The sequence below is a fragment of the Brachyhypopomus gauderio genome, unplaced genomic scaffold (genome assembly GCF_052324685.1).
Source record: "Brachyhypopomus gauderio isolate BG-103 unplaced genomic scaffold, BGAUD_0.2 sc51, whole genome shotgun sequence".
NCBI lineage: Eukaryota > Metazoa > Chordata > Actinopteri > Gymnotiformes > Hypopomidae > Brachyhypopomus > Brachyhypopomus gauderio.
This window is the reverse complement of record NW_027506876.1, coordinates 983,869-1,008,548: the sequence shown is the minus strand read 5'-3', so window position 1 is coordinate 1,008,548 and position 24,680 is coordinate 983,869. Positions and strand designations below refer to the sequence as shown.

The 24,680-nt window shown below is 45.4% G+C and overlaps 4 protein-coding genes across 5 annotated transcripts in view; 3 read left to right on the top strand and 1 right to left on the bottom strand.

Moving 5' to 3' along the window:
• coro1ca (coronin, actin binding protein, 1Ca) overlaps positions 1-6,661 on the top strand; it is a 34,035-nt gene extending 27,374 nt beyond the window's left edge. For both annotated transcript variants that reach the window (XM_076987231.1, XM_076987232.1), the window contains exons 10-11: positions 273-539; positions 3,531-6,661. In XM_076987231.1, the coding sequence (XP_076843346.1) occupies positions 273-539; positions 3,531-3,650 (387 nt within the window). In that variant the 3' untranslated portion in view covers positions 3,651-6,661. The remainder of the gene's footprint in view (positions 1-272; positions 540-3,530) is intronic.
• Positions 6,662-6,806: 145 nt separating this feature from the next.
• Positions 6,807-9,394, top strand: selplg (selectin P ligand). The gene is made up of 2 exons (XM_076987233.1): positions 6,807-6,976; positions 7,471-9,394. Exon 2 carries the CDS (start codon positions 7,471-7,473, stop codon positions 8,398-8,400), a length of 930 nt encoding a protein of 309 aa, XP_076843348.1. The 5' UTR covers positions 6,807-6,976; the 3' UTR covers positions 8,401-9,394.
• A 424-nt stretch (positions 9,395-9,818) lies between these two features.
• Positions 9,819-14,503, top strand: tmem119a (transmembrane protein 119a). The gene is made up of 2 exons (XM_076987164.1): positions 9,819-10,161; positions 12,396-14,503. The coding sequence occupies exon 2, from the start codon at positions 12,412-12,414 to the stop codon at positions 13,090-13,092; it is 681 nt and encodes a 226-aa protein (XP_076843279.1). The 5' UTR covers positions 9,819-10,161; positions 12,396-12,411; the 3' UTR covers positions 13,093-14,503.
• A 5,916-nt stretch (positions 14,504-20,419) lies between these two features.
• iscua (iron-sulfur cluster assembly enzyme a) lies at positions 20,420-24,616 on the bottom strand. Its single transcript, XM_076987237.1, has 5 exons — positions 24,459-24,616; positions 22,296-22,409; positions 22,083-22,193; positions 21,451-21,529; positions 20,420-21,223 (listed from the first exon to the last, which is right to left on the bottom strand). Exons 1-5 carry the CDS (start codon positions 24,558-24,560, stop codon positions 21,135-21,137), a joined length of 495 nt encoding a protein of 164 aa, XP_076843352.1. The 5' UTR covers positions 24,561-24,616; the 3' UTR covers positions 20,420-21,134.
• Positions 24,617-24,680: the final 64 nt, after the last annotated feature.

The window sequence follows — 24,680 nt, the reverse complement described above, 5'->3', positions numbered from 1 at the left end:
GGAGAAAAAATGTGGGTTGTAGTAGTTGTAGTAGGTTTGGAAATACATTTACAATTACTGTGTATTGCAGTGTTTATGGTCACTACATAAAATCATTTATCATAAATGTAAATGCAAGCCCTCCACCAGTAACAGGCAAATAACAAATAGTTTTAATAATTAGTCATCAAGAGAGCCAAAAATGCTAAGAGAGTGTAGTTCTTTAACTGGCCTTTTGGTGGTGTTTGTTGTGATGAGCGGTGGTGTACGTGGCCTGTTCTCTGTCTCCACAGTCAGACCTGTTCCAGGACGACCTGTATCCGGACACGGCGGGTCCCGACTGCGCCATCGAGGCCGAGGAGTGGATGGAGGGCAAAAACGGGGAGCCCATCCTGATCTCGCTCAAACACGGCTACATTCCTGGCAAGAACCGCGACCTCAAGGTGGTCAAGAAGAACGTTCTGGACCACAAGCCCAAGGCGAGCAAGAACGTGGAGAACGCCCACTCCACCCACTCCACTGCCAAGACGGCTGCTCCACCCGACACGGCTCCATCCATCGTGAGTTCTTCGACGCTGTCCTCTCTCTGATCCTCCACCTCTGACCGATTGCCCCGCCGACCCTAAAGGTCACCCCAGGCACGCTTGCGCAGACACCTTCCTCCCTGACTTTAACGGATGCCATTGCGGAGAAAACAAACAACTGCAGCTGGGCGATCTCCGCACAAAAAAACGTACATGACGCGCAACGTGAAACTGCAGTGTTCTGCATTCAGATTAGAGCAAACATACAGCTGTCTGCTCCTCATGACGTATCCACAAACCCCAGCTTCACGTCCTTATAACAGCTCAATTTTGCTGTTATGGCCCACGACCAATAAATTGTACTCCACGTTCAGCTACAGATCTGAGCCGTCCAGACGCAGGGCTGACGGGCTCTGTGGTGGAGCTACATCATCCATGTTCGAGATTCCATTTGAAGGATTATAGAGAGTCTTGCCCACATAAAGACTATGTCCTTTTATATGGAGATTACATGTTGCATTTAATGTGGCTCCACCCGCCTGACTGCAACTTCAACTGTGGCTCCACCCACCTTTTATACAGGGCAGACCTGGAGTCACAGAAGTCACTTTGATGCTAAACCCCCTCCGTACATCCTCTCGTGCTTGTGTACACAGTAAAATAGTATCCTTCCTTGGTGTGCACACACACACACACACACACACACACACACACACACACACACACACACACACACACAACTAAAGCCTGGGCACAGACCTCTGAACTGCGTCATTCTGTAGACCGGGATGTGCTCATAAAGTAAAACGCCCTCTTCGGTACACAGTACTATGAGCTCTTACTCTTCTTCAAAGATGGTGAGATCCTTCACCCTTTTCCTTGCTTCTCAATCTTCGTTAATCCCTCAGTTTTCTCCCAGTCTTCAGGGCCCATTTGATGGTTCCACAGCTTTGCTCAGTCTAAGTTCCCAGTACATTCGGTTAAAGCAAAAACGTGAAAGCGTCTGGTAGGCCCCATGGACTGGGCTGCTGATGGACTGGGTTGAGAGGAACTGAGTTAGACCACGCCCATGCCTCTCTACTCATGACCTTCTCCAAGTTACTCACTAAACACTGCCATGTCTTCTGGGGTTGTTTCATAACAACCTGCAGCTGTTGTGCCTGTTTTGAACATACCCAGAGTAGACCCTTATTCCCTTTCATAGCTCAAGTAGCATTTTTATCCACAGATGTCTGCTGATACTGGATCTGTAAATATTCTGATCCTGCTTTATCCCAAGTGTGTCTTTTCACCGTTAATCACAATGTACTGGTTTTACATCTATCTTCTGTTGACATTGCAGTGGTCACTTTAGACAGAATACCATTTGTCTCCTTAGGATAGCACATGTCATTCACTACCCTCCCCCCTTTTTAAATTATTTAAGTGTTAATCCATTGGACAAAATATCCATAACCAGGTTTTAGGTTTCACTGTTGTACAGATAACATTCAATTATAGTTAAGTGCCATTTTCACCATCATTCCCAGTAAACTTCCACTAGCAGCTTCCTGGTACATGTACACTCACTGGCTACTTTTATTAGGTTCACCTTGTTAGTACTGGGTTGGACCCACTTTTACCTTGAGAACTGACTTAATCCTTCGTGGCATAGATTCAACAAGGTACTGGAAATATTCCTGGTCATACACCATTGGTCCACCACCACCAGCTTGAACCATTGATAGGCAGGATGGATGGTTTCATGTTGTTGGTGCCAAATTCTGACCCTACCATCTGAATGTTGCAGCAGAAATTGAGACTCATCAGACCAGGCAACGTTTTTCCAATCTTCTATTGTCCAATGGTGAGCCAGTGTGAATTGTAGCCTCAGTTTCCTGTTCTTAGCTGACAGGAGTGGCACCCGGTGTGGTCTTCTGCTACTGTAGGCCATCCACCTCAAGGTTCGACATGTTGTGCATTCAGAGATGCTCTTCTGCATGCCTCGGTTATTACGACTGGCTTTTTGATTTACTGATGCTGTTCTATGAGCTCAAACCAGTCTGGCCATTCTCCTCTGACCTCTGACATCAACGAGCCATTTGCGTCCACAGAACTGCTGCTCACTGAATATTTTCTCTTTTTCGGACCATTCTCTGTAAACTCTAGAGACGGTTGCGTGTAAATCCCAGTAGATCAGTAGTTTCTGAAATACTCAGACCAGCCCGTCTGGCACCAACAACCATGTCACGTTCAAAGTCACTTAAATCACCTTTCTTTCCAATTCTGATGCTCAGTTTGAACTGCAGCAGATCGTCTTGGCCATGTCTACATGCTTAAATGCATTGAGTTGCTGCCATGTGATTCCACATTTGCGTTAATGAGCAGTTGAACAGGTGTACCTAATAAAGTGGCCGTTGAGTGTATCTAAATTATGTATCTCTAAAATCAAAATTATTAGGTTCCAAGTAGAGTTTGGCCTGTAGATTATGCCATTGTTCATGGGTGACAAACAATGTTAAAACGGCTTATTTATGTGTATTTTTAAACGGTTTATTAAGTGTATTAATGTAATTTGAGTAGTTAATGAAAACCAAATGTAAAAGCATGTACTAGTTCCAAATCTCATTTTCTCTGAATATTGATGCCCAAACTAGAGTCTATACCTTCATCAGTTCCTATATTGATTATTTTCTCTTTATAGATCTTGTGAACAATTATCTGAACAGACTTCAGTACATTCAAAACTCTGCTGCTAGAGTACTAGTAAAGATCTCGTCATATTACTCCAGTCAGTTACACTGGATGCACAGGTCTTGTCCCATATTAAACAGAAAACCCTCGTTATCACATTCAAATCCTGCTGCTTACAGAGTACTGCCTGTGCCGATGCCACTACCAGGCTGGCTAATGGTGGCATGGTGCAGATGCTCTCGTCTAGAGCAGGAAGTGGTGTCTCCATCAGAGTGGCTGTGAGGAGCCCAGATGTATTTATTTGATTACATGTTCATCTAGCTTCTGGTCTCATGTCTTTATTTTCTCTTGCAGAAGAGTGAAGAGAAGCTGGGTGAGGTGTTGAAGGAAATCAAGTCTCTCAGAGAGGTGGTCAGCAGTCAGGAGGAGCGAATCGCCAAACTCGAGGAGCAGTTGTCCAAGATGGACATCTAAAGGACCCAATCCCCTTTCCCCCAGCTACTGTTCAGGATGTTCTATTGGCCAGGTGGGCGGGACCCGTCACTGCCAATCAACCATGACTGCGTTCCATCTGAAGCCTGCCTAGCAATAGTCTTTACCAACATTCCACTTTTTTGAACTTTTTTGTTTTTTTTTTATCTCTTTTTCGATCCCCTGAACAGATTATATCCACAGAAAATGAGAGAGACAAACCATAGGTCTCTTACAAAACTGAAGAATATATCTTTTACTAACCTTTACTCCCAAATTTTCATCATTGCTTGTTTTATTTGGTGTTTTTGAAAAGTCTTAACATTCTTTCTGTTCTTATTGTTGAATTTATTGTGACCAAAATTCCACCGTGAATCGATCACATAACTTATGATGTACTCCGAGTCATTCACGTAACTTATGATTTACTCAAGCGTTTAAACAGCCACCAGTATTGCAATCCTCCCCAACTTCCTCTACAGTTACTTGCTGCCAAATGTTTTGAGGAGGCATCTGTGCTTCTTCCTTGACAGTATTTGATTCTGGCTTTTTTGTTTTCTTACTCCGACTTTAGTTCTAGTAAAGGGACATTGCAATAGAAAGTGGAACTGTTCAGATCCTATATTACCATTTGTAAGGTCTTCACATAATGCAAAAAAATTAAGTTGATTTTTATCCAAGCATTTAAATGTGTACAGTTGGAGCATATGTACATATCATCGGAGTAGAACATCTATCTACTGAAAGTCTTAAGTCTCATCTGGTTTGAACATTATTGAGGTGCCAATTTTAAAGCTTTAGTATTTGGCTTGTTCTTCCAGTTGCCATGGACACAACCATTGCGGTCTGTCTTCACCTGGCCTGATCTTGTCTCTCCTGGAAACAGTGTCCTCTGATAATTGAATTCAATAAAGTTTTTTTTTCTTTTCAGGCCTGATTAGAAACATTTGCCCCGTTTGGTTTCTTACATTGTTGAATTGTCCCATTTTGTGCGTCCTCAGTCAAAATCTCATCACGGACTTGAGTCCCATGTCTGTGGTCTGAGATTTGGGTGCTTAACCGGTCCATACTTATCGAAGCGTTAATATGTCCCAGAATCGTTTTTAACTTTTGGATGCATCAATGAGGATTTAATTTGTAGCTCTGCCTTTAGAAGGCTACGATACATCTGGAGGGTGAGGACTTTAGAGGGGTCTCCGTGTGGTCTGATACGTCTGGAGGGTGTGATCTGTAGAGGGGTCTCTGTGTGGTCTGATACGTCTGGAGGGTGTGGTCTGTAGAGGGTTCTTTGTGTGGTATGATACGTCTGGAGGGTGAGGACTTTAGAGGGGTCTCCCTGTGGTCTGATGGCTGAGTTGGGACCATCTCAAGGGACCAGGTCAACTGTCACTTCATCCAAGCAATGCCAATGTGGCTGGCACTGTGTGACCACTTATGTTACCAATTATGTAGTAACGTTCTGCGACATTGACCATATTGGGGTTGTTCATTGAACCATTCCTTAAAGATGTTCAGAACATTCCAGAAGGTGTCCTGAACAAGCCAGAGGTGTTTGTTCCTCAGACATTTCCTTATTTGGTCATTTCTCACTCCTCTGCTCTCTCTTCTTCGCATACTTATCCATGCGCTACAAGCGGAGGTGTAGATTTGCCATCGCTGTGACTTCCTGTTTCCACTGTGCACAAGAGAATCTGCCCTGCTCTCCTGACCGTGCAAACCCGGGTCTGGCCGGGCGTCTGGCCTATAACTGCAGACGTGTTATGTGACTCACATGTTGAGGTCCAGCAGTAGGTGAAGGATCTTGCCAGAACTTAAAACTCTCCTATTTACAGTAATTTTTTTTTTCAATTTGAACTAATAATCATTCAGATTTAAGGGATGTTTATACTACTGTCTGTGTGTTTTCGCTACATCTTGCCCTCTGCCCCAAAAAACTGCCTTTCTGTCTGTGGGTTTTTTTTTTTTTTTTTATTGGTCACAATTACAACCAAAACGTGTTGGTTGGTGGTCAGTTTTGATCACCACACAACAGACAATACAGTGCCTGTGTGCACACGTGTACTTGTGAGAGTGCTTGTGCGCACGTGTACACACTTTTGTTTTTTTTTGTGCGCCCAGTCTTGATGAAACGGTGGGATTTCCAAGGAACGACTCCCCCAAAACCACCGAGGGCACTGGCAACAAAAGTAAACTAGCCGAGCCCAGCTACAGCGGAACCGGCCATACCACAATACTGCCTGTACTTTCTATGCATTATTAGCACCATTAGCTGCTAATGTGATTTTCTTTCTTTTTGGGGCAAGGGGGGGTGAGTCCTTTTAATGTTGATGTGTTCAGGGGGCACCAGGAGGTGTTGGACAGGAGGGGAGGGGTTAACTGTGTTGTTCATCTGACGTTACAGACCTGGTTCGTTCTTGTAGCTCAGAACTGTTCCTTTTAAGAACAAGTCCTTCTGGCGTCAACCGCAGGCCCGTGGCACGTTCAGCTTCAGGGACTGGTTCATTAAATCTCGATGTAATTATGCTAATGTGGCCTTTGTAAACGCACCTCCCTTGCCTCGTTCCCTGTGGTTTGTACAAGTGTTTTTACGTTGATTCCAGGCTGGGTTCTCAGTGTGTCTTCAAGCAGTTGAGGGATTGGTGAAGGGGGATTAGTTCCTCCAGGGTGACTGGTGACATGGTGGCACTGCCATGTTATACGGCTGGTGTTACCAAATGATGGTCTTGTGTAGGTTGGAAAGTAATACAAGGTGGAAAAGTTGGTGTATGTGATTCAATTAAATTCTTTATAAATAACATTTTTTTTCTTTTTGTTCTAAACTGTTGATGCCCCTGTCGAAATGTTTAAGACGTGAATCACTTTCTGAAGTATCCCTGTTCATTTTAAATAACCTAAAGGAAAAACGAGTCTAAAAATAAATCCAAAGAAACAACAAAAACTGCATTGTGTATATTTGTGCTGTTTTCCCTGTTCATTCTGCTTCACAATGAAAAATAAATATTAAAACTACCAAATTCTTTGTACCTGCTATTCGTTTCTTCCTGGGACCCTCCTGTGTCGAGGGGGAGGAGACTCTTTAGTTTCAGATGCCGTCATTGTCACCTTGGTGATCTGTGCGGATAACTGATGCCTGCGTTTGCCTCTGTGAAACAGTCCCTCCATTTGCTTGTTCAACACTTCCGTCACAGTTTGAAACCTCAGCTCGGTCTGACACTGAGACAACTTCCTGTGCTTAAATTAAACAGCAAAAGCCTTCCGAAGGAGCACGAGCTTTGTGAGCGAGACAAGGGCCTGCCACCCTTTATCCGTCTAAAGCCAAGGTGTTTACGGTCAGTATGTGTCTATACATCTCGTTTTCTTGTTTATTTTTGAATAATCTTGGGATTGAAGCAGTAGCTTGAGCATTTGAACCCTTTTGTCAAAATGTGGATATCTGTAGCATGAATAACGTGTCAGATGGTGAGCTTGCGATATGACTAAGCCGAGTAAGAACCTGGTGAAATCAGTCTGACTAGATGTTTTAAAACGTTAGTTGACTGAAGACGAACTTGAACGCTACAAATGATGTAGGATGTAAACCCAACATTTCAAACTCAAACATGAGGTTTTCTGTCAACTGTGCTAGTTTGTTTCACTTTACATACATACTGTTCTATCAATTCCTATTAAACAAGGAAATTGTGCTAATACACCACGGTTAGTGCAAAATGTATTGCAACTGTCTTAATATGTAATATTGAAGAGGCTGATGAAAATGTAACGCGTTGAGCATGTTCTGGGGCTCCCTTATTCTCCAAGTTCTCCTTTTTTCCTTGTGTTCTAGATGATCGTGATGACCAGCCGACCTGAGCTCAGGCCACTTCTCGTTTTGCTGCTGACCACAAGCAGCTTGGTTTCCTCCAGACGTTTACTCAGTGTGGGCGAAGACCTCCAAAAGACAGCTACATCCACACAGCAGCATGGCGTCATGACCACGCCTAAGTCCAGCTCGGAAACTCCGCCCCTCAGGGCTCTTTCACCCACCATGGCGTGGAAGAAAGAGGCTCAGCACACTTTAGAAATGGTCACCACCCAGCATTCCAAGAGAAGCGAAACTTCTCGTCCCAGTACAGGAAATGAAAGCCTCGACTCTGAACATTTGTCACCAGGTAGGGAAGGTGTTTCCACCCTTTCTGTGACGAACGTCACCTCCGCCTCTACGTCAACACCAAGAACTTATGCCATGACAGCGCTGGCTTCTCTCAAATCCACAAAGTTAGCCCCAATCCAAATCACAGCTTCTGCCGTCACTGTGTCAATAAGGTCTGAATCGTCCACAAAGAGACAATCCCCCCAACAGATGACGACAGTGCAGCCAGTCACCAAGAAAAATGCAACACGCGTCCACAGCACCCAGACAGAGACCAGACACGTTTGTTCCACTGCCAGCCCTAAGAGGGATGGCCTGGTGGGCCGCTGTCTCCTCGCCATCGCCTTGCTGGCTGCCCTGGCCACCATCTTCATTGTGAGCACCATCATCTTGGTGACGAAGCTGGCGGCCCGTAAGTACAGGAACCAGCCCGAATTGCTTGAGGAGATGGACACGGAGATGGTGTGCATCTCGCGTGCCGTCAGCGGTGGTGACACAGAGCGGCCCGTGCCCAAACCCAGGCGACCCAGGAGCAACGGTGCGTTAATCGTCAACACGGAAGACGAGGATGGTGATGATCTCACCCTCAATAGCTTCCTCCCTGATACAGAATGTGCAGCATAGACATATGCTATTGGTCTTCCTGTTTTAATCAGGCCTTCCTCTGTGGTTGTAAATGAAGGAAATCTGAAAGTGTTTCATAAACCATACCCAGACAGATGGGGGAGAGATCTTCAATCAGTACTTACATCCAAATACTAGAATACTTCACTCTTCCATTAGAAGTTCTAGAACATCTACTTATAGAATCTGTACAGACGTGAATGTGAACGTCAGTTGACGTGTCCCACCTGAAGATCTGGATATGGTCGCCACTTGCTTGATCCTCAAATACTACGTCAGTCTCTTTCCTGAATGTTGGTAAAGCATCGGCCAGTGTGAATAGATAATGTTTCAGTGCAAATATTCAATATAGCTTAGCATGCAGGAAGTATTAACAGACTAGAGTCACTAGAAAGAGGAAGTTGCTTGTTTTAATTAAAGCTTGGAGAGCTCATTGTGTCTGCCTACTATCACACAAGAACGCTGCTGCTCTTTCTGAACGCCAAACAGTTCTAAGATACTGTGGATTCATGAACTTCACATGCAAATCTTCACCAATTTGTACATATTTGGATATACAATGGAATTAGTGTAGATGCACATTGGGGTGAGAATTGTAATATGAAGATTTATTGGTTCCACAAGTTTAATATTTTAAATTGTAACAAAAGCATTGCAGTCTTGGGTGCAAAGGTGGAACAAATATATCTAATGAAGTTGCAGTTTATTCCGAAATGTTGTTTTTTTTATTAATGCTTATTGGATGTTTAAAACTCCATATCAATCTGGGTCCTGTTTACCTAGAGCATTGTAGTGTTAAGATCATCTTAAATGACGTTAAGTGTTCGCTGTAATACTCACGATGGTGTGATGTATCTGGGAAAGTCAGACGTGTTTCTTACTGATGAAGATTGCCTTTGCACATGTATTATATGGTCAGTCTTTTTACTTTGAGAATTTTAATTGTGAAAACAGACAAAATGTTTCAGTACCATCTTATATATAAAAAGATAATAAACCGTATGCATGTACAAAGTTGTAACTTAAATTTATTTTTTTCCCTTTGATGACCTTGCTGCGAACACTGTGTTCTCTTTGATGTTCTCTTGAATATATTTCTACCTTTTTTTATTTAAAAAAGTTTCCTCCTCCCTCTGTATTTACTGTAAGCTGCAGTATTCCAGCGTACTTGTACTGCATGGCTCTGTTCATGTGGTTGGGAGGTATGGTTTATTTAGGGTTTGTTCATGAGGTGTGCACGCACACAGCCCAAATTTGTGGGCAAAAGGCAGTAATAGCAGATGGCTGATGAGAGAGAGCAGAAACTGGGCTTAGAAATTAGTTACACCCAGGAGTTGCCCACAAAGCCTCGCCATCCCACCCCACAGCCCACACCGGCTCACGGGACTGCACTTTCTAGAGAGACTTCTGACTAGATCTTCACTCAACATTATATATATATATATAATGTTGAGTGTTGAGTGGTGACTCCCAAGCGGTGAGTTACCTGTCAAGCTTCTGGGGGCTCAGGCTGACTGTGTGGGTTACTGCTCCACCCCCCCTGTCCAGAGAGGAGGAGGTGAGAGCTACACTGCTCTTTCTTAGAAAGATTTTTTTCCCTGGGGAATCCAGCACATGGGCACACGCCAGCGTGTTTCTCAGAGTAGCACAGATTCGGTTTGTGTTCCGGCAAGTTCTCTCCCGTTGTCTCTTTTGTCGTACTTGTTGAAATAAGTGTTTGGAATCTATAGGAACCACACGGAGAAGAAGATAAACAAAGCAGTAAGTATTAATTTCCTGTTCAAATCTGTGGCTTTTATGCTTTTCATACAGCTAATTTTATAGTTCAACCATTAAATTATCTCGTGGAGTTTGAGAATCCTAAGTGCTGGTTTATTCTAGAGAGATGCTGCTGGTTTTTGGTTCTTTAGCTAATTCGCTCCTATAGGTTTGACGGGGGGTCACTTGTGTAATGGATCATGGTCAGAAATTTGAAAAATGACTTCATGGCCAAGATTGAATTTCTAAACATTATCAAGTTTTGGTGTAACATCTCTACCATAAACATCACCTAACACTTTAGTAAAGATGGCGATACACACTCAACCTCCACTATTAGACTGCGTATCAAGGATAGTACATGGATTTAATTTAATCCGTAAAAATTTTCAGGATGTAATTGAACATAATAGTTTGCAGAGTTCTGCAGCACGGGTATACACACACACACACACACACACACACACACACACACACACACACACACACACACACACACACACTATATCCAGTGGAGAAGCTCATGACAAACTCCTCATTCATATGTGGTTAACTTGGACTTCAGCTAATACACGAATTATATTAATCTCTGATCATTAGCAATGATAACATCAGCAAAGTAGATTACTGGATTACAGTGTCCTGGATTTGTTGATAGAAATATGGTATGGTTCAGTTTGTTTCCTCAGTGGCAGGTAGAGAATTTACTGTCATTAGTAGATATGTAACAGTAACTAATGTCCTTTTTTAATCCCGGTAGTTGGGAACTTACTACCTTTGTAAATCAGTACAGACGGATTAAGATTCACAGATAGAGATTGTGACCTGGGGCTTCCTTATTCACAGTACTAGTTCTTTGTACTGTTCTGGGATTCTGTAATTTCAGAGCAGAAATAGTTCAGGCCACTGTCCCGCTACACTGCAGTCATGCTGAAATAGCATGTAAATACAGGGTGAAGACAGGACCTCCCCACACTGCACCTCTCTGCCCCTCTCTCTCTCTCTCTCTCTCTCTTTCTCTCTCTGCCCCTCTGTCTCTCTGCCTGTCTGTCTGTCTGCCCCTCTCTCTCTCTGCCTGTCTGTCTCTGTCTGTCTGCCCCTCTGTCTCTCTCTCTCTCTGCCCCTCTGTCTCTCTCTGCCCCTCTGTCTGTCTGCCCCTCTCTCTCTCTCTCTCTCTCTCTCTCTCTCTCTCTGCCTGTCTGTCTGCCCCTCTCTCTCTCTCTGCCCCTCTGTCTGTCTGCCCCTCTCTCTCTCTCTCTCTCTCTCTCTGCCTGTCTGTCTGCCCCTCTCTCTCTCTCTGCCCCTCTGTCTCTGTCTGTCTGCCCCTCTGTCTCTCTCTCTCTGCCCCTCTGTCTCTCTCTCCCCCTCCGTCTCTCTGTCTATCTGCCCATCTGTCTCTCTCTGTCGTGTTCTCTCTCAGCTCTCTTGCATGCGGTCGAGCTCCTCTCTGAAGCAGATGGTTCACCCGTCTCTATTTAGAGTGGTAAGCGGTCGGTGGAAACGGTAAGAAAATTACAAACCAGACCTCAACTCGCTGTGTCTCCACCCCAAATAAGTAATGACCTGCAGTAACCAGAATAGATTTTAAGCAACCCAGCAGCAGAAAAACAGCATGTATGGTTGTCGTAACAAACTTTCATTTTATAGTATTTTAGAATGTGATGTTCATTCAGTGATGTGTATTGCATTATGCAGAGTTGTTAGATATGTTTTGGTGGTGGATTTATTTTTTTTACTTGGAAATTTGATAACAGATGAAAAGATAATTTCAACTAATTGTCTTCCTTCCGCTGAGGAGAAAAAAGAGTGTGAGATTTCTGAATGTAAACGGCAGCATTTTGATTCATGTACCAGTGCAGCTCAGTTGCTGTTGAATAAAAAAAATATCAAACTGGAAACGTCATACATACGAAGGTGAGGAATATCCAGTGCATGGTTACATGTACAGGTGGTGCCTATGAGTTCAATAATATACTGTGATCATACCCCTCCTGAAAAAAAATATTACATTATCCTTTACATTATCTTGACCATTTAACCAGTCTAACATGATTCCGCAAACAACAACCGAGGTCATGACTCGCTAATGCGTGCAAACGGGATTAGATCATCAATTGATAATAAAATGGAATCGTAAGGGCAATCTGGTCAGGTGCACAAGACAATCTAACCTCTTCCAAGCGTGTCATTTTTCTGGGGGAGACTTTGCTGAACACATCATTTTTGTCTTTGTTCAGGTGCTTAAACGTTGCCATGTCATCATCCATGTGTGGACGATTATCCGTTATGCTCTTCCTGGTGATGCTGAGCTGGTTCTGTTCGAGTCCGGCTTTCCCCTTCAGAGTGTCTGTAGAAAGCAGCGGCGATGAACCGGAGCTGATCTTCCCCACGGCCCGGGCCACCCACGGGACCCCACCCTCCCCCTCTCCTCCGCCCAGCATCACCACCACCTTCATCCGCATCAAGGACTTCCTGTTCAACAGGGTTGTGGACTTCCTGCGGGACAACCTGCTCCTCATCATCGTCGTGACGTCACTGCTCATCGTCGTCATCTTCATCATTTGTTGCGCCTCGGCACTGAGCCACAAACGCAAGCTGGAGGCGTACTACCCACCCCGGAAGCCCGTGCCCCGGAAGTACATGAGCGAGGTGAGGAAGGGGGCGCAGAGGCCGCCCCAGCGGGCCGGTCCGGGCCCCGGGCCCCAGGGTGCCGTCACGGGCCCCGCGAGCTGCCTGCGCAGCCCGACCAAGGCCCTGGTGGGCGAGAAGGAGGGCAAGGATCCACACGCCAAAGCACCGCGGGCCGAGACCGCGCGGGAGGTGGAGGAAACGAAGAAAGGGGAGGAGCCAAAGCCCAGCACCTCGGCGGGCGGAGCTAGCCAGGCACCCGTATGCACCTGCCACCTGCGGAAGGCCGGCCCACCAGCGCAGTGAGAGATGGGTTGGGCGGGGCCAGAGATGGGTTGGGCGGGGCCAGAGCTGGCTCACAGGGACTCGTGGATCTGGACGTTTGTTCTCCAGGAATGACGCGCTTGTTTCTGCATAGCAAATGTTCAGCTGCTCAACCGTTTCTGTTGCTGATTATGATGTTCTAGGAAACACCCAATTTGCATATTAAAAATGGGGTGGGGCATGAATAAATAGCATGGCAAGCTTCAGCTATGAGGGCTGGAGTACTGGGATGTCCGTCTACAACTTTGAGCCACCATTGGTTGGATGTTTTCAGGTGAAAGTTCTCCACACAAACCTGATGCATTATTTTAAATCACATAACATGAATCATGTATGTTATTCCACATCTGAGCAAAATATCTGACCTCCCCTGTCAGTTCCCCCTCACTGTGGGCGAGAATGACACGAGCAATTACTGGAGATGCTACTGACTCCAATCTTACTGGTTGTACATATCAAACCTTCTCAGAGCAAGAAAGCGGTTCCTTTTTTCAGCTGTACGTTTTGATATCTGAGCTACTGATATTCATACCTCAGTTAAATCTGAATCAGCATTGTTGACCTGAGAAGTTTGATGCATATTTTTATGTGAACTGCCCATCATCTAAGAGTAAAACTCTTAGAAAAAGAAAAAAAAATTATTTGGAGGTCCGAAATGGTTAGTTTGGTCCAATATTAATTACCTATAAGTCTATGGGTCTTTATTTTGTTCAGCACAGGGTGTAATGTGAGTCAGAGTTAGTTTTTTCTTGTCTTTACCAATATACTTTAGAACAGATGAGCATGCATTATCTCCTGAAATGCTTTTTGCTTTTCAGGATCTGTGACTTGAAAAAGAAAAGTTTATCTTCTTATCCTATTACAGTGACTTTACTTTAAATATCTAGTCTGTTCCTATCTTGGCAACTATGTAGACATATTCATTATTTCAGTTAAAGTTCCACACTTAGCTCTAAATAAATTATCTTTGAATTTACTGTTTCATTAAATTCTTTTGGTAGGCATCAACCCGTTTGTCTTTGTTCTGCAAATCATTATTAACTGCTTTAATGTCTAAATAGTGAGTCTCAGGAAAACAACCATCAATGTACTGACACATCTACATCATTCTTCAGTAGTGGAACTTGAAGAGGGATTCAGTGATGTGTGGAAAAATAGTATTATTAATACAAAAAATACTATTACTCATACAAAGAAAATACTAATACAAAGGAAATACTATTACTAATATGCTATACCAAAAAAACTGAAAGCCAGTATAATATAGCCTATATAATATACTATGTTTTTTCTTTATTAAATGTATTTAAGTTTATACACTTATGTATGTATAAAATGTATTTAAGTGTTGAATATTCAGGTCACTAGTGATAATATAATAACTCATTTTAACAGCAACAATTTTCCATTTCAAAAGAAGAATTATTTTGTTTGTGAAATGGTAAATGTTGAAACAATATCAAATTTATTTTCACTCAGTAATAAAAAATGAACCAAAGCTGTGGCCAGAATAATTAGGTTTTTTTCAGGACCACTTCCTCACTTCCTAATAACGCACCTGTGCCTTTGGGTGCACACGTGGTGGGTCATAGTTCACTGAGGTGATGAGGGGCTTTTAGTGCACCATTACAAGTGTTTTCTATCCATTATCTCCATCCATTATCTTTACCACTTAATCTCGCTAGTCGGGGTCACGGGGGGCTGGAGCCAATCTCATCGGGGTGATGGCAGGGTACACCTGCCAAAAGGGGCAGTCATGACCTGGTGGTAGGGAACTGGTCTTGTGACCGGAGGGTCATGGGTTCAATTCCCAGACTTGAGGCCATGACTGAGGTGCCCTTGAGCAAGGCACCTAACCCCGACTGCTCCGGGCGCCAGGGCTAGGGCTGCCCTCCGCTCTGGGCACGTGTGATTCACAGCCCCCTAGTAATCACTAGTGTGTGTGTGTGTGTGTGCTCTGACTGCACAGATGGGTTAAAAGCTGAGGACAAATTTCGATTGCGGTGAAAAAAATCACAATTGACAAATATGGAACATCACCATGGGCAGGGTACACACAGAGGCGGTCTTTGCATAGAGGCATTGCTAGGCAACTGCCTTGGGCCCCTCCCACTGCAGCCCACTGTAGGGCCCCCTGACTAGCTAACTTATTTCTCACATATTAATGTTGATGGGCCCCCTAGCTAAATTCGCCTTGAGCCCCCAAATTGCTAAGTCCGCCACTGGGTACACCAGTCCACCGCATGGCCAACACACACACACACACACACACACACACACACACACACACACACAGGCAATTTAGAGTGACCGATCAACCTAACACACGTCTTTGGACTGTGGGAGGAAACCAGAGTACCCAGAGAAAACCCACACAGGAACAGGGAGAACATGCAAACTCCACACAGAGTGTCCTGGACCAAGAATCGAACCCAGACCACCTTGCTGTGAGGACACACCACCACACCACCCACTGTGCCACCCAGTAGTTTCAAAGCAATACAGAATTTGACTGGGAGCCAGTATAATGTAGCTAAGATGGGAGTAGTGTGATCAAACGTTTTATGTCTGGTAAGAACTCTGACTGCTGTATTGTGAACTAGCTGGAGTTTGTTTAAGTACCTAGTAGTACAGCCAGATAGTACAGCATTACAGCAGTTCTGTCTAGAAGGTATTTTTCTGTTCTTTTTTCTTCCCCACTTTTTCTTCATCGTCGTCATCATCATAGATGATGAACATCAGAGATGGCTTATTAAAAAATATTAAAGGTCAACTTCCAGCATTTTTTCAGAGGTAAAAAAAAAATCCATAGTATGTAAACATTTTTAATGAAATATCCATCCATCCATCATCTGAACCACTTAATCCCGCTAGTCGGGGTCACGGGGGGGCTGGAGCCAATCCCAGCATCTCCGGGCGAAGGTATGGTACACCATGGGCAGGTCGCCAGTCCACCGCATGGCCAACACACACACACCTACGGGCAATTTAGAGTGATCAATCAACCTAACACGCATGTCTTTGGACTGTGGGTGGAAACCCACGCAGGCACAGGGAGAACATGCAAACTCCACACAGAGCAGCCCATACCGAGAATCGAACCCAGACCGCCTTGCTGTGAGGTGACAGTGCTAACCACCACACCACCATGCCACCCTTAATGAAATATTCATTATTAAAAAATAGTGCTGCAATGTGTTATTTGGTTTTTATAAATAGGTTTGATAGCTCTCTCATTGGTTGGAACCACTTCCAAAGAACGACCCCACACCTTTAATGAAAAACATTAATTACATAATACATTTTTATGTCCTCCTGGGCTAAAGCTAATACAGCTAAGCTGTATTTTGGCAGAGGCGACCGTGTACTGAAAGTACTGAATGTACTGAATGCACTGTTCTAACTACTGATGACAACAGAGCCAAGCTGCAGAAAATGGCCTTTTGTCACACTCATTGACTGCAATACAAAATTCAATCAATATTTCAGGAGGTGGTTACAGGAGCTGTTTCTTCTGAAATGAGACCTGGCTCGTGTATGACTTGGTCTTGATTGAACTGAGAACTTTCTCCTCCTTTCACCGTCTGCATCTCTCACGGTCCAAGCCCTCTGATCCTGGTCCTACTTTTGCAAGTGAACTGTGCAGAAAACCTATAATGATTGAAATGCTGCCACCTAGTGGACATTGGTGGGGGTGCTTTTAAACCTCCACCATAACTAAGATTTACTAAACTGTCCAGCCATGATCACTGTGCCTTTTAAGTTTTAATTGAATGGATTCAAAATCCATTCAATTACATTGATGATATGCCAAGACAATCAATTAGTAATTATTTAATAATTTACTCAGTTTACATTTGACACTACTCACTCTACGTGCGTATCAGATAAAAATGCAAACGAGGTTTCTAAATGAAAATAAAGTCTCCGTCGCCGTGGCGCGGGGCCACGTGTCGACACCGCGTCCCCACTCGGGCTGCAACCGGAGCCCGGACCGTGCACATCGTTCCCTCTCGCCTTACTCTGCTTTATGTTCCCGGTGCTGAATTATTCCGGGGAATCCGCCAGCACGGACCACAGCGACTGACAGTCCGGCCGTGGTTCGGTCACGTGTCTCGTGATCGCCGTGCGGCTCGGTTCTGGCGCCAATGGCACCGGCAGAACAAACCGGGCGGCACAACAGAGTGGCAGGTAGCTATGAGTAGAGACCTGTGATCCTGGAGGTGGCACCAGAGATACGCAGACAGGTGGGATGCGCTATGAACTCGAATGGGGAAGACACAGAGCAGGTAAGGCGACACCCCAAGGCCCCATTAAAGTTTGATGGACTCCTCCAGGAGTCAGCCGAGCTGAGCGGCTTCGGCGAAGAGCCTCTCGGAACCGGGAGGGCGATGCCGGACAGGATAAAGGCTCTGGTGGAAGGGAGTGGACAGGACAGGAGCGGCAGGATGGTGAGTGGTCGGCTGCACCCATGCAAGCGTTGTGGGCTGAGGCGAGAGTGTGGGCAGGTGCTCGGGGTGAGGGCTGCAATAAATGAGACGTCTGAAATACTGGTTTGAGTCTGACGTTAAATACACCGAAAATGTGGTCTGTCGTCTTTGTGCTTTTTCTCCACCTCTCTCGTCCCCTGTCAGTGAGCCATGTGTCCTCGCGTCTGCTGTCTCCTGCTCTCGCTTTGCCTTCTGGCCGAGTGCCGCCCGCTCGTCTCCTCCTGCCCGCGTGGGTGCTGCTGTCCCCGGCCCGGCGTGCTGGTCCTGTGCGAGTCCCTGGGCCTCCGCCTGCTCCCTCGCTCCGTCCCCCTCACGGCCTCCGCCCTCTCCGTGGCGCGTAACCACCTGTGCAACGTGGACCACGTCCTGCTGCGCTTCTCCAGCCTGCAGGAGCTCAGTCTCAGCCACAACCGGCTGGGCCGTTTCCCCCGCGGCCTGCCCCCCAGCCTGGAGAACCTGCAGCTCCGGGAGAACCGTATCACCTACATCACGGCCGGGGCGCTGAGGCACCTGGGCAACCTCACGCACCTGGACCTGGAGGATAACCGCATACGGGCCATCCAGCTGGGGGCGCTGGTGGGCCTGGCTCGGCTGCGGGTTCTGTCTCTGAAGGGGAACAGGCTGTCCAGCTTCCCCCAGGTCCTGCCGCCTTCGCTCACCCACCTGGACGTGTCTGCCAACTGCATCGCGGCGCTGGACACGCCCTCGCTGGCCACGCCCTCGCTGGCCACCCTGGCCAACCTCCAGGTCCTGAAGATCAACAGCAACTGTTTGCGCTCCGTGCCGGAGCGCGCCTTTGACGGTCTGCCCCGCCTACGCGCCCTCGAGCTGGCCGACAACCTGTGGGTTTGCGAGTGCGAGATCATGTACCTGTACAGGTGGTTGCTGACGGGCAGGACGAGAATGGCGACGGACCTGGCGTGTGCCTCTCCGCTGCACCTGGCACACAAGCTCCTCCTCACCTTGTCCGTCACGACCATCTGCCCCAACGTCCTGAAACCGCAGGAACGACTGGCGCCACCCGACGTGACCACGGCCTCCTCGGCGGTGCTGGAGAATTCCTCGAAAAAATCTGCAGATCCTCCTTCCAACAGATCCAGGTCGTCTCCGAGCTCCCCGACGGCCTTCGACGGCGCTCCGCCCTCCGTTCCCGCCGCACCAGGCCTTCATTCCGGCTCCCCCCAGTCCACTCTGGACGGGCTGAGCTACGAACGCTGTTTGCTGCTAAACTCCACTTATCTGGTCCCACGGTCGACCAAGGCGCCCCTCAGCCCGGCGCCGGAGGAGGAGGCCGTGTGTGGGGGTGAGGTCAGCGCCTCGCAGCCCGTCCTCCCCACCACGGTGGCCCCGGCCACCGCCGCGTCTCCCGCGGGTGAGGCGGGGTTGGTGCTCGGTGCCGCCCCTCGGCCACCCGCCAGGTCCGGCGACACGGCTCTGGTAGCCTTGCTCTCTGTGCTGTGCGTGCTCACAGGGCTGCTGCTGCTGGCGGCCGTCCTGGTGCTGAAGAACCTGCTGTGGAGGAACCAGAGGGTCGCACCCCTTCCGGCCTCACTGAACACTCAACGCAACGCAAGTTAACGCTGCACACTCGCGGGGGCAAAGGTGTCTGCTAGAGGGTTTCGTGAACTGGCACATTCTTATTACAGATCCGGGCCATGTTTACCACTAGCACTGTAGTGTTAAGATAATCTTAAATGAAGCTGATATATGTTAATTGAGAAGAGAGAACCCAAGAATTATAGGTGTGCTAGCGGGTACAAGGAAGCATATAATCTTGTTTTATTTTGGTGAAATATTGCTGATAGTTAAATTGATCGCGCTATGATGATTGATCTGCATATAAAAATAACAGGCACAAATCAAAAGATATGACTATAGCTAAAACATGCTTTCCATATTAACTCTGTAAGGGAGCTTAATATCTAGCAATATGATTAAGTTCAGATTTGGGAAGCATTATGACAACAAACTCTGGATCTGGTCAGATGGAGAAATAATTGATTCTTGTGGGAAAGAGCGACCACAGTATAAATAGCGGAGACATCACAGTTCAACCCCATATGGAATAAAAAGGTGATTTAATTCAATCCTATATAATGGTTTATTTCAAACAAGACGCAAATGAGATTGAGTTACCAAGGCCCATCCAGAAGAAATCAATATTCTGTTGAAAGGGTTCCATGTTCTGCTAAATGAGTTTTGAAAACAAAAGACAAACAAGACAAAGGGACCTTGAATGTGTTATTGATGAAGACACACAAGGCAACAGGTTTGTTTTAATGGGAGGCACATAAGAGAGAAGCGAAGGCCAGTGAGTCTAAAGTGCTGCTCCAATATCCCATTACAAGACTATTATGGGAGTGCTGACAAAGGGCTGAAAGTGCAGAGAACAAACTGGCACATATTTTCATAGGAACAAAGTGTCTATGTAACGTAGTGCTAACTTTTCTTTGTAAACTGGCTTGGGTATGATATTCTAGTTTCACTGTCTGCTAGAAGACAAAACCAAAATCCTTTACATTAGCAAAACAATTTTGTAGTATTTGGTATTGTATCTAGTATCTAGGAATTGTCACATGGCGCAAGGTGTATGAAAGACCAACAAACCACTACGTTTAGGATGTGGACGGTATGTGGATATTGATTGTTTAATTAAATGTGCATCCTGTGAAAAAATGTGGGAAGACATCTGGTCGTTATGGAGAAAGAATCAACTAATATGTGTGAATTTGTATTTTTTTGCCTCTTTTTCTATTGTTTGTAGTGTTTTGTTCCAGCCCATTACTGTGTGATCCCACAAAATAACTCAGAATTCATAATGATCATCTTTGATTTTATTATGCTTATCCAATAATTAACATATATACATGTTTCAATTGTGCGTGTACGACTGCATATTTTTGCATTTTTCAGAAGATTTAGTATCAGACAACCAGTCAAAGCAAAAAACTAATTTAACACAAATGTAAACAAATATATATTTGACACTGCCTTCCATCACAATGTATTGCGTTAAATAAGATGACAATTTTATTAAATCTTGTATTATCAGAATTAGAGATCAGAATCATCAAACACACTGTATTAAAGTCATCATTAGAAGGCAGTGGACTATTCTGGAAACATCTTGGACTACACTGGAATTTCTTTAAGTCTAAGCATAGTTGTAATCCGAGTCTGAGAAACTTGACCTTTGCATGTGCAATCGGTTTTGGGCGAATCCCCTCTGAAAATTCCTTTTTCAATCCAGCTTGACGTGTATCTGGAAAACCTCTGACAACGTGCTTAGCACTGTGCGTGATTCAGAAAGACTGAGAAAACCACTCACCCCCCAGAGAGCACTCTAATCATGAACACCTACCCTCCACACCTTGAATCAAACCTGCAATCCAGCAGTGTAGCTACATCTTCAGGACTAGTGGAGGAGTGTGAAGCTGTTGTTTAGGTTTGGTTTAGGCTACACGGCACAGTTTGTGCACGATAACGTGAACGTGCCAAGGCATTAGTCTGCAACGTGGACGGATTCAGCAACGCTTAACTCCGAGCTTCCGCCACCTCTTCATCGTCCTTCTGTTTGAGTCTGTAGTCGGCTAACGCTGCCTTAATCGCGTCCTCTGCGAGCACTGGGAGAGAAGCAAACAGGATAGAGTTGAGGGCAGAAATAGCCTGTTAGATGAGAGACTAGGCTAGACTTGGACTTGTACGCCAGGGGAATAATTTAGTGAAATGCTCCGATTAATACAAATTCAGAGAAGTAAACGTAATCAGGATCAGGATATTATAAAGGTGTTTCGCTTTAATAAACGCCGTTACCATAGCACTGCTATGGCGATGAAAAACTGCTTCTTACTGGAGCAATGCAGCTTCACCGGGGGCAAACACAGCTCCTTGGCGATCTCTGTGTTCTTGATCTTCAGGGCTTCATCAATCTAAAGGAGGGAAGAGAGACCATCAGAAAATCTACCAAAGAGCAAGCAAGCAAAGCCACACTTCAAAGCTAAAGCAATGCATGATAAAGCAGAGAAGAAATCACATTACAGTTCTGAAGACATGACACACTGCTAGGAACGTAAGCTAGCCACAAGTCCGTCAACGTTAAATGGGCATTTTAAACAAATAATAATAATAAAAATAATAATAAATAGTGCTGTCAATTCCAAGTGCCGCAATTAAAAGCCCTCACCAGGATTTTGCTCAGGCTTCCTGGATTGTGTTGATTCCACTAATTTTACCTGGACTGCTAATTAGAAAATCTAGCAAGCTTGAGCAAAATCCTGGTGAGGACTTTTAATCGCAGCACCTGGAATTGACAGCACTAATAATAAATGATAGCTCAACCCACTGGCCCAGTGTCCATTGTGAGCCTTTATATCTGTTCACAATACCATTCAACACCTACCACTCTTAAGATATACGTTTTTCTTTCTGTTCACTGAAGGCTAATGTAATGCAGCCCACACACACAGTCATGACGTTGCGTACCGATTTGCCTTTGACCCATTCCGTTGCCAGGGAGCTTGAAGCTATGGCTGATCCACAACCAAACGTCTTGAACCTGGCATCCACTATCTTTCCATTCTCGTCCACTTCAATCTGTAGAGAAGCCAGTTGACTGCAGTCACAAAGTGAATCCAACATGCACAACTTCGGGGAATACAGGAAGTGATGCAGCATACAGGAAGTGATGCAGCATACCTGCAGTTTCATGACATCACCACAGGCCGGTGCGCCGACTAAACCAGTCCCCACGTTCTTGGCATTCTTATCCAAGGAACCAACGTTTCTTGGGTTCTCATAATGGTCCACCACCTTCAAAATAATACAGTTACTTGTAAAGTAACATTACGTATTCTACACATAAATGCAACTTTTATTGTGCTCGTCCAACACGGACAGTGTCTACGATTTATTTACCAATGTTGATTGTAAAATGTGTTTAAACAAACAAAAACAACCCATCCAAACAGAACATTACAATGGTACCATAATGCTCAGGTCTCAGTGCAGCTCGCCCCTGAGACCTGCCTCATGTCTCATCTCCCTAGGGGAAGACAGCAAAGCTCAGTCTAAAATGAGTAACAGGGTCTAAGCAGGGAGACACTCGACTGACCTCATGGAACTGGAGAAAATATCAGAGGAATCAGAGTAAAATTCAGCTGTCAACAGTCAGATCAACTGGTGCTCATATTCAACACAGTCTTCATAACATACTTAGTCTAAATAGTGCCATGACGTGTCCCAGCAGATGCATGGGAAATGTGGAAATCTAAAATAACAATACAACTATCAAATATTTTTTTATAGAAAACCAATGCCTCTAAAATAACCTAATTTAACCAGAGATGATAAATCTCTAAGAAATATGTGCGACCACCAACAGTTTTACTACCGTTCATCATATTAAACCTGCAGTCACATTTGCTAAAACTGCCATCATGTCCTGGAATCTGTACACAGTAGAGACAGAGACAGAGGAGGAAAATTTCACAGTCTCCTGGCTCCCATTAGAACTCAAATGATTCTTAAATGTCTTCTTAAGAATCACAAGGTCAGAGAAAAATTATACATTTAAAAAACAAGTTCAAAATCAGTGAGCTGGGTCAAGGGCAATGGTAGCTAAATGACAACCATCACTTTCAGTTTACATGACAGATGTAGACAGAAGAAGATGAAGACTCAAACAGCATCAGAGCAGATGTTCAGAGGTGGCAGGAACTATGGGACATGAAAGTACTGCAAACTGATGCAAAGTGTCTGCATTTCTGCAGGTAAGGAACAGGGACGTTTGGTGTTTCTCCTGATGTGTGCCTGTGCTCTCATTGCTAAATATTCTCATAAGTGGTTTAGTGCTAACTTAGCCATTCACAACGCTTCACCAAACAGATATTGCTGTAGATTACTTTTCATACCCAAAAGATTTATTTCTGCTGGCTTGTTGGGCAACAGCTTTGAGCTAGGCAGCTGGGGCACTTGAAGAGCTTCTTTGGAGGCGGGGCTGAATCAGAGAGGGAGGGGCCATGGAGCTTAATTTTCATTCTCATTGGTGTTTTGAAACCTTTTCCTCTGAAATATGCAATGAGTGTGCAGGAAAGTCTTGATGTCTCTTTGTAGCCAGACTGGCTGCCCATCAAACTGACCTCAAATGTTAACATTTTCACTTCAGTTTAACCCTTTCAACCCCTAAATATTCCTAAATATGGGGTCTAATTTAAGGGAACAATGTACAAAAAAATGGCTAGAAAGCCAATGAAAATGAACATTTTGCCCTTTACACCGATTCACTACCTTTGCATGTTTCCTTCTTTAAATACGCTTTCCGTCTATCAAAGCAACACAGGCACTTCTTTCCCCTCGTGGACAAGGCGCTTCTCTGGCCATTCTCTCATTTGTACTCAAATCCTCTGCGAAGGGCGGATTTAATCTTCTTGACTATCTCAGGAGTGTTAAATCCTCGCAGTACCACCCCACACCGGTAGGTGGCGGTAACGACAGCGCCTCTCGCGGGTACAGTAACACATCTGCGCCAGACCCCGCTGGTGCGCTAGCCAGCTAGCTATCGGCCAGAGTTGCAGGTTGTTCTGCACAAACAAAAATAAGTTTGTTCTGCACACTGTTCATGTTAATAAACACACTGGAAGGGTGTGTGAGTTAGCGACAGGCGGATGCAGGTCCCTGGTGTGGGTGTGCTGGTGTAGCCGCACGGTTAACCACATAAACACACAGGCTGTCCTGCCCGCTAGCTGCTAACGCGTTAGCCTCGCTCCAGGACGACGCGCCGTCGACAACACTCTCGGTTTGTCGTCGTTTACGGTCGCCCACACTAATCACACTAATCACATCATTAAACACACCGTTTACCTTCTTGTGGTAGCGACAAACAGCGTTAATCTCCCGCAACCTCGACGCGCTGCCGGAAAGTCCAAACGACGCAAAGCGCTTGGCGGCCGACGCGAGCGCCATGTCTGCTACGACGTCACCAGGAACGGGGCGTGGCTATGACCCCGACACCAGGCACGGGGCGTGGCTATGACCATGACACCAGGCACGGGGCGTGGCTATGACCATGACACCAGGCACGGG